General features: G+C 35.5%; 1 protein-coding gene across 1 annotated transcript in view; it reads left to right on the top strand.

The window, feature by feature from the left end:
• Nucleotides 1-18,236, top strand: part of dok7a (docking protein 7a) — a 23,780-nt gene extending 5,544 nt beyond the window's left edge. Inside the window, exons 3-13 of the mRNA XM_016535698.1 lie at nucleotides 1,430-1,630; nucleotides 4,726-4,845; nucleotides 8,795-8,887; nucleotides 9,909-10,558; nucleotides 12,253-12,286; nucleotides 13,237-13,662; nucleotides 14,505-14,584; nucleotides 15,610-15,717; nucleotides 16,387-16,450; nucleotides 16,542-16,664; nucleotides 17,579-18,236. Coding sequence (XP_016391184.1) covers nucleotides 1,430-1,630; nucleotides 4,726-4,845; nucleotides 8,795-8,887; nucleotides 9,909-10,558; nucleotides 12,253-12,286; nucleotides 13,237-13,662; nucleotides 14,505-14,584; nucleotides 15,610-15,717; nucleotides 16,387-16,450; nucleotides 16,542-16,664; nucleotides 17,579-17,754 — 2,075 coding nt within the window. The 3' untranslated portion in view covers nucleotides 17,755-18,236. The remainder of the gene's footprint in view (nucleotides 1-1,429; nucleotides 1,631-4,725; nucleotides 4,846-8,794; nucleotides 8,888-9,908; nucleotides 10,559-12,252; nucleotides 12,287-13,236; nucleotides 13,663-14,504; nucleotides 14,585-15,609; nucleotides 15,718-16,386; nucleotides 16,451-16,541; nucleotides 16,665-17,578) is intronic.
• Nucleotides 18,237-18,569: the final 333 nt, after the last annotated feature.

The following is an 18,569-nucleotide window of genomic DNA, read 5'->3' as shown; positions in this document are numbered from 1 at the left end:
ACATGCATTGCTAAGAACTTCATTTGAACAACTTTAAAGATGATTTTCTCAATATTTAGATTTTTTTGCACCCTCAGATTCCAGATTTTCAAATAGTTGTATCTCGACCAAATATTGTCCGATCCTAACAAACCATACATCAATGGAAAGCCTATTTATTCAGCTTTCAGATCATGTATAAATCACAATTAAAAAAAATTGACCCTTATGGCTGGTTTTGTGCTCCAGGGTCACACACACACACACTCACTCACTCACACTCTCTCTCTCTCACACACACACACACACTCACTCACTCACACTCTCTCTCTCTCACACACACAAATTATTGATTTTTCTTTTATGCCAAAAATCATTAGGATATTAAGTAAAGATCGTGTTCCATGAAGCTATATGTAATTTCCTACTGTAAATATATCAAAACTTAATTTTTGATTAGTATTATGCATTGCTAAGAACTTCATTTGGACAACTTTAAAGGTGATTTTCTCAATATTTATATTTTTTTGCACCCTCAGATTCCAGATTTTCAAATAGTTGTATCTCGGCCAAATATTGTCCGATCCTAACAAACCATACATCAGTGGAAAGCTTATTTATTCAGCTTTCAGATCATGTATAAATCACAATTAAAAAAAATTGACCCTTATGACTGGTTTTGTGCTCCAGGGTCACACACACACACTCACACACTCTCTCTCTCACACACACACACACACACACTCACTCACACTCTCTCTCTCTCACACACACACACACACTCACTCACTCACACTCTCTCTCTCTCACACACACACACACACACATATATATATACGTATGCAGCTGGAATAATTGAATAATGGAATGGAATAATTATACGTAATTATTATTAAATTGTCTAATATATATTTATTTGACTTAATCAGAAATTATTAGAATTATTAAATGAAATTAAAATTAAATAATTATTAAAAGTATTTAAAAAAAATACTTTGTCACATGGCTTATGGCTATTTAAATTGACGCAGCTGAAAGAGTGGTTAAAATAGTGAAACAATTACAACATCTAAAGCATTCACTTTTAACTATGTCTTGATGGTTCATGGACACATTATGCACCATTTGCTTGATGCATATATTTGATTCATGTGATTGTTGTGTTGTGTTTGAGCTCTTTGTAGTTGTGAGCAGGAATGTGATGTAGTCAGCTGTGTGTGTGTGTGTGTGTGTGTGCATCTGCCTCTTTGTTTTGATTATGCAAACCCTCATAAATCTGTTTCAAAGTTAGTGCTAACAGGTTTAACCCTGCCTGCATGCCCTCGTCACATCACACAAAGAGAAGATGTTACTGTGTAGACGTGATTTACTGCAGTGTGGAGCCAATGGCATCAGGATCAGCGTCCAGTGTGAGTGTATTGATCATCATTTTTTGTTTTCTGTCTCTCAGTCCACAGTTTCAGTGTATCTGTGCTGCCTGGCACTAAACTGGAAAGCGGCCCGGCGACTCTGCATTTGTGCAACAATGTCCTGGTCATCGCTAAAGACCTGCCGGCTGTCATCAGAGGTCACTGGAATCTGCTGGACCTGCGGCGATACGGGCCGGTCAACAACGGGTTCGTGTTTGAGGGAGGAACACGCTGTGGTTACTGTGAGTATGGCAATTAAACGAGGAAAGCTTTTTGATAAAATGCAATATCAAGGAGTCAAGGTTGTGCTAGTTATCGTGATCCAGTCGGCTTCTTCTGTTAAGAGAACCCATCTGCGAGTTGCTTAATGTTGTGTAAAGTTTGAAAAAGCTTTGGTAACCTTTTGGGACTTTTTTTAGGTTGAGGAAAAAAAATCTTAAGTTGGTATAAAAAAAAACATTGAATATATCACTGTATATCCACCTCTGAAATCCTCCACCTCCCCCAGCTCCACCTGTCTAGACCAAATACATTGGCATATCCATAAACATGCTAAAACTATTCCAAGAGTTTATGACTGAAATATGGTTATATATTATTATGTATAGTTATATATAGCATTCCTTGTATTGCTCAGCTGTTGTTATAAGCATTGGTAAATAGATGTAAAGCCAGATTTCACAAATGCTCGCTTTGCTCAGTGTGCGGCAGTAAGATGATTTATGATGCTCTAAATGGTTGCATTGGTTTGTGACAGCATTCAAAACAGCAGATTTGTTTACTTGATTGAATGTGGTTGTGTGTGTGTAACTGGTATTCCCTACGTCATGGAGACCAAATGTCCCCACAGGTATCGTAATACTGTCACAGCTACGGTGAATGAAATGCATGACGAAGATGAAGGTAGGGACGTAGTAGACCGGACAACAAACAGAGAACAGAACACAACTAATATAGTGGAGCAAATGAGGATAATTAACCAGACACACCTGAACCAAATGACATAATCAAACAGAGACAGAAACTAGGTCAAACAGAGCATATGGGGGAAGAAAACACAACAAAACAGGTCCATGAGGTGTGACAAATACCAGTACATTTTGACCTTGTGGGGACATTTTGGTTCCCATGAGGAAACAAGCTCATTAATAATACACAATGAAGTTTTTTGAGAATCTAAAAATGCCTGTAGTTTTGTGTGAGGGGTAGGTTTAGGTGTAGGTTTGTACAGTAGAAGACAAAACAAAAAACATTACGCCTATGGAATGAACTCAATGATAGGGATACGAGTGTGTGTGTGTGTGTGTGTGCGTGCGTGTGTGCGTGCATGTGTGTGTGTGAGCGTGTGTGCGAGTGTGTGTGTGTGTGTGTGCGTGCGTGTGTGCGTGCGTGTGTGCGTGCGTGTGTGCGTGCGTGTGTGCGTGCGTGTGTGCGTGCGTGTGTGCGTGCGTGTGTGCGTGCGTGTGTGCGTGCGTGTGTGCGTGCGTGTGTGCGTGCGTGTGTGCGTGCGTGTGTGCGTGCGTGTGTGCGTGCGTGTGTGCGTGCGTGTGTGCGTGCGTGTGTGCGTGCGTGTGTGCGTGCGTGTGTGCGTGCGTGTGTGCGTGCGTGTGTGCGTGCGTGTGTGCGTGCGTGTGTGCGTGCGTGTGTGCGTGCGTGTGTGCGTGCGTGTGTGCGTGCGTGTGTGCGTGCGTGTGTGCGTGCGTGTGTGCGTGCGTGTGTGCGTGCGTGTGTGTGTGTGTGCGTGTGTGTGTGTGTTTGTGTGCGTGCGTGCGTGTTTGTGTGCGTGTGTCTGTGTGTGTGTGGTCACAGCTGACAGTGTTTGTGTGTGTATATGTGTGAGTGTGTGTGCGTGTGTGTGTGTGTGTGGTCACAGCTGACAGTGTTTGTGTGGTTGTGAAGTCTCAGCTGGTTTTGGGTGGTCTTGTTTGTAGAGTGATGGATGTCTCTGCTCATCAAACTTCATCAGATTCCTAGAAGGAGCAAGTCAGACATCAATGACATTCTTCTAGAAACTGACACACGACACAATACCAGCTGGACATTCAGAGAATATTCATCAGTTATTTGAATAGTTTAGTAAAAGCATTATTATCAACTGAAACTAAAACCATAAAAATTAAACACTACATTTATTTCCGCAACATTTCTCATTTTGTTTAGTGTAAGTTGAAATCAAATAACTAAAATTAAGTAAGAAAACTAAAACTTAAAAACTATACATACATCTGTTTAAAAAACGAATAAAATGACAAAATTAATTAATTAATTGATAACAGAATGGTAAATATTAAAAATGAAGTCTAATTCAAAATATAAACAAAAACTATAATATTATATCAGTGATACTAAAATAAGATTGATGACAAACCAGACATATCAAAATGTTATTGTGTCTCCTGAGTCAGTTTTGAATGCTACAGATTTGTTAAAGGAATAGTTTACACAAAAATAAAGATTCTGTCCTTATTTATTGACTAACTCTCATATAGTTATTCCGTAGAATTTTTGAAGAATACTTTTTTCATTAAAAATAAAAGTTAATGAGGAATGGTGCGGTCTAAAATGACACAAAAAAAAAGAAAATTGAAACAAATGTTCTGAATTGTGTCTCTACATGTGTCTGTGCCTCTGTTTTTGAGTGCTGTATCGCATTACATAAAATGACAAAAATATCATTAAAATTCAGTGATACTAAAATAAGATTGATGACAAACCAGACATATCAAAATGTTATTGTGTCTCCTGAGTCAGTTTTGAATGCTACAGATTTGTTAAAGGAATAGTTTACACAAAAATAAAGATTCTGTCCTTATTTATTGACTAACTCTCATATAGTTATTCCGTAGAATTTTTGAAGAATACTTTTTTCATTAAAAATAAAAGTTAGTGAGGAATGGTGCGGTCTAAAATGACACAAAAAAAAAGAAAATTGAAAATTGAAACAAATGTTCTGAATTGTGTCTCTACATGTGTCTGTGCCTCTGTTTTTGAGTGCTGTATCGCATTACATAAAATGACAAAAATATCATTAAAATCATAAAAGTGGACCAGTAGACTTAAGCAATATGCAACTATTCTGAAGCCATACGATGGTTTTGTTTTCGATCAATTAGAGTCAGTTCCTCGTGACACAAAGCTCAGAATTCCTCAGTATATAGTATATTATGGACTACTTTAACAATGCTTCAGTGTCCTTTTTGCAGCTTGAAAACTTCAATTCCTATTCATTTGAATGGAAAAGAGCAACCAGTGCATTATTGATTTCAGTATCATTCTCCATCTGTGTTCCACGGGAGACTGTCGAACACACGTGTTGATCGCGTGTGTCTGTGTGCAGGGGCCGGCGTGTTCTTCTTGTCCTGCGCCGAGGCCGAGCAGATCAGTTTTCTCTTCGACTGTATTGTTCGTGGCATTTCCCCGTCCAGAGGCCCGTTTGGACTGAAGCCACTGCTGCCAGGTCAGTGTCACGAGTCTCATCACGTCTGTTTAAACCCTCATCCGAGGCCAAAATCTGGCTCTAACTCCTGATGCTTTCATGCCACATCCACCAGACTCTAAGTCTCTCTCATTTATCTCACATGGTCCCACATATTCACACTACATACGGCTTTATTACCTGCTGATATCAGGGCTTTTCTACTTTCAGACAAAGCTTTTTTAAGGCAGCATTCAACATTTGTTGTTTTATGATAATATCAGTTTGTTAAGTCAAGCTATGTTATGACCCCTTGTAAAAAAAATTTTAACTGTACTTGTAGATAATATACTTTTAATGTGAAGCCACTTAAGTGACTTAAAGAGAGACACTTTCATGACAGTTTCTTAACACACTTTTAAAAAGAGCACTTTGTAATAATATCTAATTGAAAGTTTTAGTATAGAAATGTATATTTTAGTTGTTTTATTTCACCATATATGCTTGTCAGTACATTTGGCAGTACACTGATTTCAATGATAATAGAAGTAATTATGAAATTACATATAAAGATACATTTATTTTTGTATAGCGCCTTTAAAAGTTAATTCTCAAAGCGCTTTACACTTAAGAGGAAACAACGTTTAAAAGAAAAAAAAGAAAGATGGGTCAAAATCACTCTAAATTTAAGCTAATTGCATTTAATATCAATTCAAACTATATGCAACGAGTATCTGAAAACATTAATTCAGTAGTCTTTTAAAGTTTATTATTTCCATGACAAGTACTCTTTTTAAAAGTATGCTAAAGTCTACTTATTTTTCATAAACAAATGTAAATTCAGTTATTCAAAATTTTTTATATAATGTATGAAGATTCATTTAAATTGTGCATGAAAAAATAGCAAGGGTGATATTATTAAGACAATGTGTAGTTTACGAAACTAAATAACTGGCTTTTATATTGTCATTGTACTAAAGCCAGAGCAAGTAATTAAAATGCCACTACTAGAGTAATATTAGATGTATAAACATTTTCATTTACATTTAATAATGCGTTTATTTTTTCTCTCTCTCTGTGAAATTGTACTTGTTTCCCTTTTGTAGCCCCAGTTTTGAAGCCTCTGATAGAATTCATGCATGATCAGCCCTAAGGCTTTTTACTGGGACATTTAAGACACTGACAAGTGTTTACATATCAGAACGCTTCACACCTCCTCCTGACCAATCAGAACTCGAGCTTCTCTCCTATTCTGAGACGACGGGAGATCAAGGGGTCAGAGTCACAGTTTATATACGCGAGCATTCCTGATGACTCTAACCTCATCCACAGAAAACGCCATGTTCTGTCAATCTGCTACATCTCATGGATATTTGGTCAAAAAGCTCGAATGCAAAGCAGTGTTTATGAAGTCCCTCGGGATGTGTGTTGATCAGCGTCAGCGCTCCTCTGGCCGTTTGCCATCTCATCCACATGTCTGCTCTATTAATAGCACTTTAAGTGCTAGACTAACACTGGGCTTCTGCTGTAACTCTTCTGGGTCAAGTTGTCAATCTCAAACCACCAATTTTGCTATTTAGTATTGGATTTATATGGGGACGAGGGGTGATGTAATAATTACCCAAGCTTTGTAATATTAATCACTTCTAAATCTGCAATTTTAGTCAATTTACAGTATTTTTTATATAATGTCTATATTATGTCCTCAACAAATAACCAAAGATGTGAACTGACAGGATAATAGACAACATGTGCATTTGATATTATTGGTCCATGTTCAGCATGCAGGCCATTGCATTGCTGTTTCTCAAATTATTATTTAAAAAAAATAATAATAATAATATTTATTTGATTTTTTTTATTAAATAAAAGTGATTCAATAAAGAGTAATATAAAATAATATAATAGTATTATTATAATAAATGACAAATATTATTATAAAATATTTATTTTAGAATTATTTTAATATTAATAAAACAACACAACCATGACATTTTGTAATTTGAGCAGAAGGAAATGGCAGTGTTTCAGAAGTTTATTAAAAAATAAAAATAAAAACAAAGAGAGAGAGAGAGCTGAAAACAGTGAATGGAATGTGGTGTCTTTTTAGTCCAGCTACAGTATAGTATGATTACAGGTTCTGAATCTGAAATCCCAATCAATTTCTCCTTACAATCTCATGTATGTCCTCATATTTATTGTCCTCATCATAATTAATTAGCTCTGATAAATACATTTTTTGACAGGTCAGTTACGTGTGCCAGTGATGCGTCATGCAGTCATATCTGTCTTGATGATTTCTGAGCACCTCCTGTGTGAAGATGTCCACATTGAAATAAGGCCGAAACATAATATAAATATAAGATATAACATATAAATATAAGAGGGATTATATTTATATTTTATATAAAATATATATTTGTTCTAAAAAAAAAACATGTAAACAAAAATTTTAAATGTTGCCTTGACAACCAACTGAAATGTATATGCACATTTCCAGTTTTAATGTGTGTGTATATCATTCCGTGTCAACTCAACCAGAGGTCCCCAACATTTTTGATTTTGCTAATATATTCTTAAGAAAGATAGACATGTATAGTGATGAAAGCCAAAATATTAAATGTTGTGGATGAATATTTACTGAGTAAAACACTATTTTGTAGAGGGGGTTCAAAATGGCAATTTTCACCTGAGATTCAGAGCCAAATTACAGGGGGGTAAAATTAGCTTAAGAAAGATGGCAGCATCATAATGTTACTCTTACACAGAGAATGGTAGGTCTATTAGTAAAAGCTGTAGAATTTAGCAATCTTTATTGCATTATGTGCCAATGGTGACCATTCAAAAATGGGGAAAGAGCACTTTTCAAGTTTTTTTCTCCAAAGTTTGCAGGCCTGCAACTCAAAAAGTATTAAAGATATCTTAATGCCCTTTTAGATATTTGGTCTTAACAAACTTCTCTTTTGGCATCTTCGTTGTTAAGGCCCCATATGGTTCAGTTCCAGAGATAATGGAATTTCAATATGGCTCCAGGAGTAAATCGATCAATTGTACACATTTTCAGTGGTCAAAAACCAAATGTGGGTCACTTTGCAAAAATATGACCCCATATGGTTCAGTTCCAGAGATAATGGAATTTCAATATGGCTCCAGGAGTAAATCGATCAATTGTACACATTTTCAGTGGTCAAAACCCAAATGTGGGTCACTTTGCAAAAATATGATAATTATTTTATTTTAAAGAGGAATGTCTGAAGAACAAATAATGTTGAAACTAGAGATATATCTCATTTCCTTCTGTCAAAACAACTACATTGAACATACCTGTCTGAGTGCCGTAAGTATTCTTTTTCCAAAGTTTGTGTGCCTATAACTCAAGCAGTATTAAAGATATCGCAATATAATTTTAGATTCTAGTTCTTAATTAACTTTTCTTTTGAAATCTTTATTACCAAGGCCCTGTATCATTCAGTCCCAGAGATATGGGGACCTCAATGAGGCCCCATATTCAGACTGTTGAATAAAATCTATTTTCAGTGGTTGAAAACCAAATTTTGGTCACTTTCTATACAAAGTATACACTTTGTAACAAAAAACTAAAATTAAAATTGAATAATCAAAATATGAAAATAAAAGCTAATTCAAATTATTAATGAATAGTGTAATAATATATACTGTAAGTAATACTAAAACAACAGCAACACTGTTTCACATGAGCAGCGTAGGAATGTTGAAGCCTGACTGCACCAAGATGCGGGTCTGTGACACATGAACAGATCACTGAGGCATTTTATTTGCCTAAAAGTAAAAGTTTCTTCATGTTTAGCAAATGTTAGCAGGCACGGGTTACTAAAACATGGCATTTGACCATCTTTTTGATAATTGCACAGCTGCAGATCAAATGCTAGCATTCCCATTTTGTTTGTTTCCATGTCATATTCTGGTTTGTGTGTCTCACAGTTGGTTTTGATTTTCTCTGTCTGTGTCTTAGAGCCCAGCATCAGTGCAGCTTCAGCTCAGGACAGACTTAAGCATGAGGCGGAGGAGCTGGAGAGGAGGCTCAGTCTGCTGTCTCACAGCACAGGTAACTGCTCACCCGTCTCTGTCCCACCACTAATACATCCGTCTGGTTGGTGTATGTAATATTGCATGTTAAATGCAATTGAATGAAAATGTACTATAGTTTCAGTTGATATTAAATGTGATTAGCTGAACTTTTTGCTGAGTGTTTTCGACTCACTTAAGTATGACTTAATTGCATCTTTATATGTGATTTCATAATTACTTCTGTTGTTTTTCAAATATGGTTAAAGTACTGCTGAATGTGCTGACAAGCATTTATGATAAACTAAAATACTTTAATGTGAAATGTCTATTGAAATTTCCATTTCATGTAGTTAAATACATTTGTAATTACATATATGTAATAGTTAAGTTGCAATTTATTGTTTTTAAAGTATAGTAACTTTAAACATAATATCGAATAACACACTGCAGTTAAAATGATAATCAAGTACTTTACATGCTTTAGTATGTTAGTAAACACATCAACACAGTGTACTTCTTTAAAACATGACAAAAGATTATTAAAACAATGATTTAAAATGTGACATCATTTACACTTAAGTGTGTTAGGTCATGAAAGTGTCTCTCATTAAGTCACTTAAAAAATAAGAGGCCGCTTAAGTGTTAAAACATGATTTAAAATGTACTTCAAAGTAAAATGTTTAATTTGACATTATTTACACTTTTTAAAAGTGTACTTAAGTGTGTTAAGAAACAGTCATGACAGTCACCCGTTAAGACACTTAAGTGAACTCTTATTTCATGCATACATGCCATATATATTTAATATTTTATTTTTTATTTATTATCTGCAAGTAAAACAAATTTAAATTGGAAGTACACTACAAGTGCACATTCGGGCACTTCTTTTAACAAGGGTCTATGGAAATATTAATATGTGTGATACAAATCAATAATGTATTCATTTAAAAAGTCAAAAAAAGGATAATTTCTTGCAGTTATTTCTCAATTTCCATTATGTGCATTAAATATGTAATCAGAATTAATAATATTGCTTTCTTTCTCTTCTGTCCTGGAAGCTTCCAGCTCACGCTTCGGCTCTTCGCTTGCGGGCGACGACCGCAGCATTTCCGGTTCCTCTGACACCTCGGACACGAGCCAGTCAGACTGCAGCGTTAGCGGTCGCCCTGCGCCGTGGAGCGATCTGGTTCTGCCCGGCTCTGCCGAAACGTCTCAGGTGGAGGAGAAACTCCAGGTCCCGGCCGATCCCGTTCGCTCACGGAAGCTGAAAGAGTCCGGCCGACAGAACTCATCCGACAGCGGCATCGCGACCGGCAGCTTCTCGTCCTACAGCGGGAGTCTGGATGCTGCCGGTCCGGGAGAGGAATACGGTGCGCTGTTTAACCTACCAGAGAAACACCTGTGCTCCTGCTCATCCTGTCCCGTCCACGAATACCAGGTTCCCTCGTCCCTGCGGTTCCTGTACGACTCTCCCCGCAGCCTGCTGGAGGTCAGCAGACACAGCAGCACATCTCAAGACGAGCCCTGCGCCGAATCTCCCAGCCAATCAGACTCAGAGCTTGATAAAGGGGAGGAGTCACAGACAAGGGAGGGCCTAATAAAAGGGGAGGAGTCTCAGGGATTATCCTGTAGTAAAAGCTGCTGTTCACTTCCTCCTGCCGGGATGAAATCACTCTTCACCTCCTGCCCCGTCTGCGGAGGACTCAAGGTATTTACATTACATTTAGTCATTTAGCAGGCACTTTTATCCAAAGCGACTTACAAATGAGGACAATGGAGGCAATCGTAATCAACAAAAGAGCAATGATAAGCAAATGCTATGACAAGTCTCAGTTAGCCTAACACAGTACACATAGCAAGGGTTTTTTGTTAATTATATAATAGATAAAAAGAAAACAGACAGATAGAATAGAAAAAGCTATCGTTAGAGGTCTTTTTTTAATAGAAAACAAGCAGTTAGAAAGCAAATAGAGTGCAAGTCTTAAAGGGTCTTAAAAAAAGAAAACAAATAGATCAAATAGAATTAGAATAGAGAGTGCTAGAATAAAAGAGAACATTTAATGTAAAAAATGTTAATGTAAACAAATATATATATATATATACACTACTCAGGGTTATTATAGTTAATTATGGTTAACTGAAACATTTTCATTACTTGAAATAAAATTGTTAAATTCAATAAAATTGTTAATAAAATTATTAATCATTAAAAGCATTAATTTAAATAAAATAATTAAACGTACCTAATTTCAGGTAATTGCAAAGGCAACATTTCTCACTTTAATTTCATTTACTTTGATGTACTAAAACTTCAATGATTAATAAAAACTATGTAGATAAATAAAAATAACTAATACATTGTATAAAAAACAAACAAAATTACTAAAACAAAATTCAAATGAAAACAGAACAGAATAAAAAAACTAATTTAATATATGCTTTCTCTTTACTTGTTACACAATAATAAATGGATTAGGGCTGCATGATATATTAGAATAAAATCTTTAAATTAAATAAAATCATTAAAAATGGTTAAAAACATTAACTAAAATAAAAAATAAAATCTATTTATATATACAATTTTCATTAAGTTTATCTTGATGTACTAAAATAACAAACTGAAATAATAAAAACTGTATAGACATGTTTAAAAAACAACAACAATAAAAAAAGACAAAAAACAAACAAAATTGCTCAAAATTTGAATAAATAAGTAATAAAAACCATAATGTTAAAATAACACTACTTTCTATTTATTTTTTCCACAACAATGATCACAATAATCATTATTGCGACATGGCTTAATGCATTAGTCGTGCCATGAAGGCTGCAGTTTATAATAATAATCTATATAAGTGTGCTGTGTGATTCAGAGTGAATTAGCTAATAGAAGTTTTTTGATAAATACAATATATGTTTTAATCTAAATCTTTTCACAGTACTGTAGCTTTGCATGTTGATTTCTCCAAGTGTTTTTGGAGATGTTGCCACGGTTCTTATTACACATTATACTCGTTTTCATCGTTCTGCATATTACTGTGAACTTTAATGTTATTTTCATTGAAAAAAATATATTCCATGAATATGACATAATCAAAATGAACAAATAATTTAATTTATCATCAGAAAAGTGTTGGCCAAATTGCATAGCGCTACAAACAAGCACAGCAAACCTGGAGTTGTTTTATTACTTTTTTATTATTATTATTGATTTTTAAATGGCAGTTATAGTTGTTCCAAAAAAAATCACATTTGCATTTCTTTCTTGGAGCTGTGAGGAAACACTGAGCTACGATCAAGAACCTCCTGATGTGCTGCATCCAGAGCAGTGTTGTGTTTAGTGGCATTGATGAAGGTGTTCTGTAGCTGTTAATCGATGTGCTCTGTGTGTTTGTTAAACAGGGCTCTTTTCATCATTCACTGCCCACTGCGCCAGGTGAGATTCACACAGCCAATATATCTCTTTACAGCCTCTCTCAGTCTGCATGACCCATAATGCACTGCTCAGAAGTTCGTTTCATGAGTCCTTATCTGGAAAAGACATGCACTTTAGCATACTTTATAAAAGGTGCACTTATGACAGAAATAATATACTTATGTGTGAACTAAATGCAATGTTTTTTGAACACTTAATTGCATGTTAATGGCAATTAAATTAAAATTAGTTACAGTTTCAATTTATATTAAATGCAATTATCTGAACTTCAGCTTGCTTTTTTGACCCACTTAAGTTGGACATCAGTACATCTTTATATGTAATTTCATAATTGCTTCTTTGAAATATGGTTAAAGTACTGCTGACAAGCATTTATGATCAACTGAAATATACTTTAATGTCACTTCTATTGTCATGTATTAAAAACAGTTTGCAATTAAACACTCGCAATTTTCGCATTAAACACTCGCAAATTTTCCAATATTGCAATATAAATGTAAATCAAATAACACAATACAGTTAAAATGAAAATCAAGTACTTTACATGTGCTTTAGTATGTCAGTCAACACATCAAAATAAGTGTACTTCTTTAAAACATGACAAAGATTATTAAAACATAATGATTTAAAATAAAACTTAATTTGACATTATTTCAAAGGTCACTTTTTAAAAAGCATCAAAATAAGTGTACTTCTTTAAAACATGACAAAGATTATTAAAACATAATGATTTAAAATAAAACTTAATTTGACTATTTCAAAGGTCACTTTTTAAAAAATCTACTTACGTGTGATCAGAAACGGTCATGAAAGTGTCTCTCTTTAAGTCACTTAAGTGGCCTTTTAATTCATTAATATTATACTATCTGCAAGGACTTTTAAATATACTCTTAATATTTTCTATATACCTCTCATATGTATTAGCTAATTTACTGCACATTTTAATATAGCTAATAAGTACAGACACGCTCTTAAAGTGCCAGGTGAACATTCAGCCACGCCCACTGCTGATGTCACCGAACCACCCACCAATCAGGAGCCAGTGGAGATCAGACACTCATCTTCGACCAATCACGATCCACGGAGGCCCTCGTCTGAACGCTCGCAGACCAATGAGGAGAAGCGATCGGAGATCTACGACTGTCTCCTGTCACACTACAGTCCTGCTGCGAGAAGCAGCGTCTACGAGGCGATGGCAGCATCCAGACACACCGTCCTGTACGAGAACTGCGTCCAGTGCAGGAGAGGAGAGGACAGCTGCCGGATCCTCAGACCCACTCCTCCATCCAGAGACGCGTTTGTCCAGGAACTGAGGAGGAACATCTCCGAGTCCTCCTGCTCCTCCACAGTCTCTCTGCAGCGCATACCTGCAGAAGGTAAGAGAGCGTCTCTAACCCAACTCTCCTCTGGGGACCCTTCCAGTCTTCTCCTCCTCACTCCAGGAGTCTCTGTCTAGTCGAATTAATATTACCTTTCTTCTGCCTGCAAACCTGTCTGCGTTGTTGTGTCCCGTTTCTGAGAAGGTTTGCATGGATGAAGATCCTCAAGGACTTGAAAGCGAGTTTGATGCACGGTTACGTCCAAGTGTTTTTTTTTTTTTTTTTTTTTGCAAAACTGTGTTTTTAGACACTTTTTTTTCCTGACCAAAACCTACAGTTTGTCATTTGTGACCCTGGACCACAAAACCAGTCATAAAGGTCAATTTTTTTGAAATTGAGATTAATACATCATATGAAAGCTGAATAAATAAGCTTTGCTTTGATGTATGGTTTGTTAGGAGAGGACAATATCTGAAAATCTGGAATCTGAGGGTGCAAAAAAATCAAAATATTCAGAAAATCATCTTTAAAGTTGTTCAAATGAAGTTCTTAGCAATGCATATTACTAATCAAACATTAAGTTTTGATATATTTACGGTAGGAGATTTACAAAATATCTTCATGGAACATGATCTTTACTTAATATCCTAATGATTTTTGGCATAAAATACAAATCAATAATTTTGACCCATACAATGTATTTTTGGCTATTGCTACAAATATACCCCAGCGACTTAAGACTGCTTTTGTGCTCCAGGGTCACATTTTTCATGCAAATCAGACATTAAATATACTACACAGAAGAAACGATTAGTAAGCTGGTATAGGAGAATATACGTTTTCAATTGATAAGTGATATGCAGTGCAGATAACGTGTGTTTGTTTCTGTCTTTGTGCAGATAACAGAGAGAGAATATGGGCAGAGAAAGGAAGAACTTATGAAATCATGGACAGCCGATCATCAGACAGGAGCCCAGAGGTGACTGTGTGAATTACAGAGGATAGAAGTGTGCAAACAATACAGCACTAAAACAAATCTAACCTAACACAGCAGCTGGATTCTTGAGACAGGTTAAACAAATTGAAATGAAAACTAAAAGAATAAAAATAAAATCTAATTCAAAATAATAATAAATACTGTAATAAAATGTAAATAACACTAAAATGTGAATGTTTGAGACAGCGTTGGTTAAAAATAGCATTCAGTATTTTTATATATCAAACCATGTGCGTGAAATGAATCTGACGGTAATCTGAAAAATTGTTGTTTTTTTCTATTTTAAATAAATTGACTTGTTTCTTTAGGTTGAATTGGTCATACTGATTGCAATAATATTTTCTGTGTATATATATATATATATATATTCTTTATATAACTTTTCATTGCCAAAGCAACATTCCTCATTTTAATTTAGTTTAACTTGAAGTGCTTAAATAACTACAACTAAAACTGAAATAGAATAAAAATATATGTACTATATACTGTATATATATATATGTATATATACATATATATTTTTAAATAAAGCAACACATAAAACTGACAAAAACACACAACAAATAAAATATGAAAATAAAAACAATTTCATAGTATTAAAAACAATATGATCTCAATGATACAAAATGAGACTGATTGAAAATACCAAATTTTAATTGAAATTTCATCACCTACCTATCAATACCTACTAGGTTTTTTATACATATATATATATATATATATATATTCATTTAATAACACATGTAGGGTTTCAAGATAGAGGAGTTAAATACAGCTGAAGGCCACACACAGTATACGCTATTGAGAGTCAGTCGTGTGAAAAATGCATTTGTAACACATAAAGGCTCGTCTCGAAATCCAGAGCACTTACAGTGAAACCCTGCTGAACCTGTTCAGACAGGTCTCACGTTCCACCGGTGAGGACATGTGGGTTTTTAAGCAGGAATCGCACTAATTAAGGTGTGTTTTTCCATGGATAACCGTCTCTGTCTCTGTCTCTGTGTCAGGAGGAGCGCAGCAGGTACCAGCTCCTGATGGCTTCACAGAAGATTGCTCCTCCTCTGACTGAAGGTGATCTCACATCTGTGTGTGTTTGTGTGATTTCTCTGAGCTGTGTGACACGTGTTGTGTGTGTGTGTGTGTGTGTGAGTGAGAGTGTGTGTGTGTGTATGTATATGTATAAAAAAAAGCTTTGACATACTGAAATGAAACTTTGCGTATGTTGTCATTATCACTGCCCTAAATGATCAGAATCTGTATTTACGAAAGCTTTGGGTAATTGCCATTGGGGCAGTTATCTAAACAGTGCAGTAACAGCTCTACCTAGTGGTTATTTACACACAAAATGTAATCAGCTTAAAAAAAATGTAAAAGTTTAGAATTTAGGATTAATTTGGTCTGACATCATTAGTTATTAGCATTAAAAAAAAGTTAAATATTATATCAAATTACCTCATTCTTAATTTCTTATTGCATGCAATGAAAAAATTGGGATGTTTACCCCTCATTTAATAACACATGTAGGGTTTCAAGATAGAGGAGTTAAATACAGCTGAAGGCCACACACAGTATACGCTATTGAGAGTCAGTCGTGTGAAAAATGCATTTGTAACACATAAAGGCTCGTCTCGAAATCCAGAGCACTTACAGTGAAACCCTGCTGAACCTGTTCAGACAGGTCTCACGTTCCACCGGTGAGGACATGTGGGTTTTTAAGCAGGAATCGCACTAATTAAGGTGTGTTTTTCCATGGATAACCGTCTCTGTCTCTGTCTCTGTGTCAGGAGGAGCGCAGCAGGTACCAGCTCCTGATGGCTTCACAGAAGATTGCTCCTCCTCTGACTGAAGGTGATCTCACATCTGTGTGTGTTTGTGTGATTTCTCTGAGCTGTGTGACACGTGTTGTGTGTGTGTGTGTGTGTGTGTGTGAATGGTTCAGCGTTGACAGACAGACTCAGAGGAGACGCGGTGACATACGTGAATATCCCCACCAGCCCCACGTCCAAAAAACTGCTGCATTACATGGAACTGGAGCTGCAGGAGTCCAGCGCCGCCGTCAGAGGTGCACAACAGTCCACTAATGATAATAATAATCATATTTGTGACCCTGGAGCACAAAAGCAGTCTTAAGTCGCTGGGGTATATTTGTAGCAATAGCCAAAAATACATTGTATGGGTCAAAATTATACATTTTTCTTTTATGCCAAAAATCATTAGGATATTAAGTAAAGATCATGTTCCATGAATATATTTTGTAAATTTCCTACAGTAAATATATCAAAACGTAATTTTTGATTAGTAATATGCTTTGCTAAGAACTTCATTTGAACAACTTTAAAGATGATTTTTTTGTTTTAAGAATTTGTGTTCAATAACAGATACGCAGAACCAGGACTTAATCTCAAATTATTTGTATGTTTTTTTATGTACAGTGGTAACTAGATAATTAATATTAACATTTACATTTACATTTACATTTAGTCATTTAGCAGACGCTTTTATCCAAAGCGACTTACAAATGAGGACAATAAAAGCAGTCAAAACTAACAAAAGAGCAACAATATATAAGTGCAAATGACAAGTCTCGGTTAGCCTAACGCAGTACACGTAGCAAGAGTAAAATTGTGAAATATTATTACAATTTAAAATAACTGTTTTCTATGTGAATATCTGTTAAACTGTAATTTATTTCTGTGATCAAAGCTGTATTTTCAGCATCATTACTCCAGTCTTCAGTGTCACATGATCTTCAGAAATTTTATTCCGTGAAACATTTTATTTTTCAGGATTCACAGATGAACAGAAAGTTCAAAAGAACAGCATTTATTCAAAGTAAAAAATCTTCCGTCACATTATAAACGTATTTACTGTCACTTTTGATCAGTTTAATCCAATTTAATCGTCTCTCAGGCAAGACTTTCTCACTGACGCTTGTTCTCACGAACGCTCCCTGCCGCTTGTGTTTGCTGTCTGCAGGCAAAAGCTCCAGTAAATACACTCAGATAGACATCACAGCGACGGAGGCGGCTCACAGAGCGGGTTCCCAGCATGCACTGGGGCGAGAGGAAGGCCTGCAGAGACTGGAGCAGCAGAGGAGACGACGAGGTCTTCCTCACGATGAAGAGAGATCGCCTCTCCTCTGGACAAACTGACCAAAACACCTGCATCAGTCCAGACAGTAAACACTAGTGTCTAGTATAGTGTAGTAGTCGTGTTTCCTCATGTGGGAGTCATTATGTAGTCTGTCACGCTTAGACGACATTCGGTCTACAGTGAGCCGCTGCTACGTGAACAGATATCTGTGTTCTCATCTTAGATAAATGTGTGCAATGCACAGAACCAGAAATGCATTTTTTATTTATTGCATTTTAAAATGCAGAATATTCGTTGTATTGCTTTCTGGTTGCATTTGTATGAAATAGGCTGCATAGTCTTTTTATTAACCTACATTCAAGTGTCATTTTTACATTAAACTGCTGATTTTGTATTTTGTACATTACAGGCCTGTATGTTCTCATATTCTCTTTCAGCGCTGAAGGAAGTGAACACGATGTGTTGCTTTGTTTGTTTGTTTTCTATTGCAGTCACTTTGTCGAATATTGCGATTGCAGTTTGAACTGTGATATGATAACCATGCTGCTAGATATAGATATTATATGTAGATATAATAATCAACATAATAATGCTAATAATAATCTGTTGTTATTACTAGTGTGCTATAAAATAAAATATTGTTGAGTACTGTTATTATTATTATTATTATTTATTTCAGCATTTTCTATTTTACATCACAGTATAATAGTACAGCAGTGATCTATTTCTTACATTAAACCCTCAAACTTTGTCTTGGTGGAAAACTTCATTTGTGTGTAGTTGGCCATAATTTTCATCTTCATACACTCTGGTGAAGTGCTGTATTCCTGTCTCCACTAAAAAAAAAAAAAAAAAAAGTGTTTGTTTTCTTTTT

Source organism: Sinocyclocheilus rhinocerous, unplaced genomic scaffold (assembly GCF_001515625.1).
Source record: "Sinocyclocheilus rhinocerous isolate Xijiao unplaced genomic scaffold, SAMN03320098_v1.1 scaffold1898, whole genome shotgun sequence".
NCBI lineage: Eukaryota > Metazoa > Chordata > Actinopteri > Cypriniformes > Cyprinidae > Sinocyclocheilus > Sinocyclocheilus rhinocerous.
Note: the sequence above shows the minus strand (reverse complement) of the source record. Positions and strands in the feature narration are given on the sequence as shown.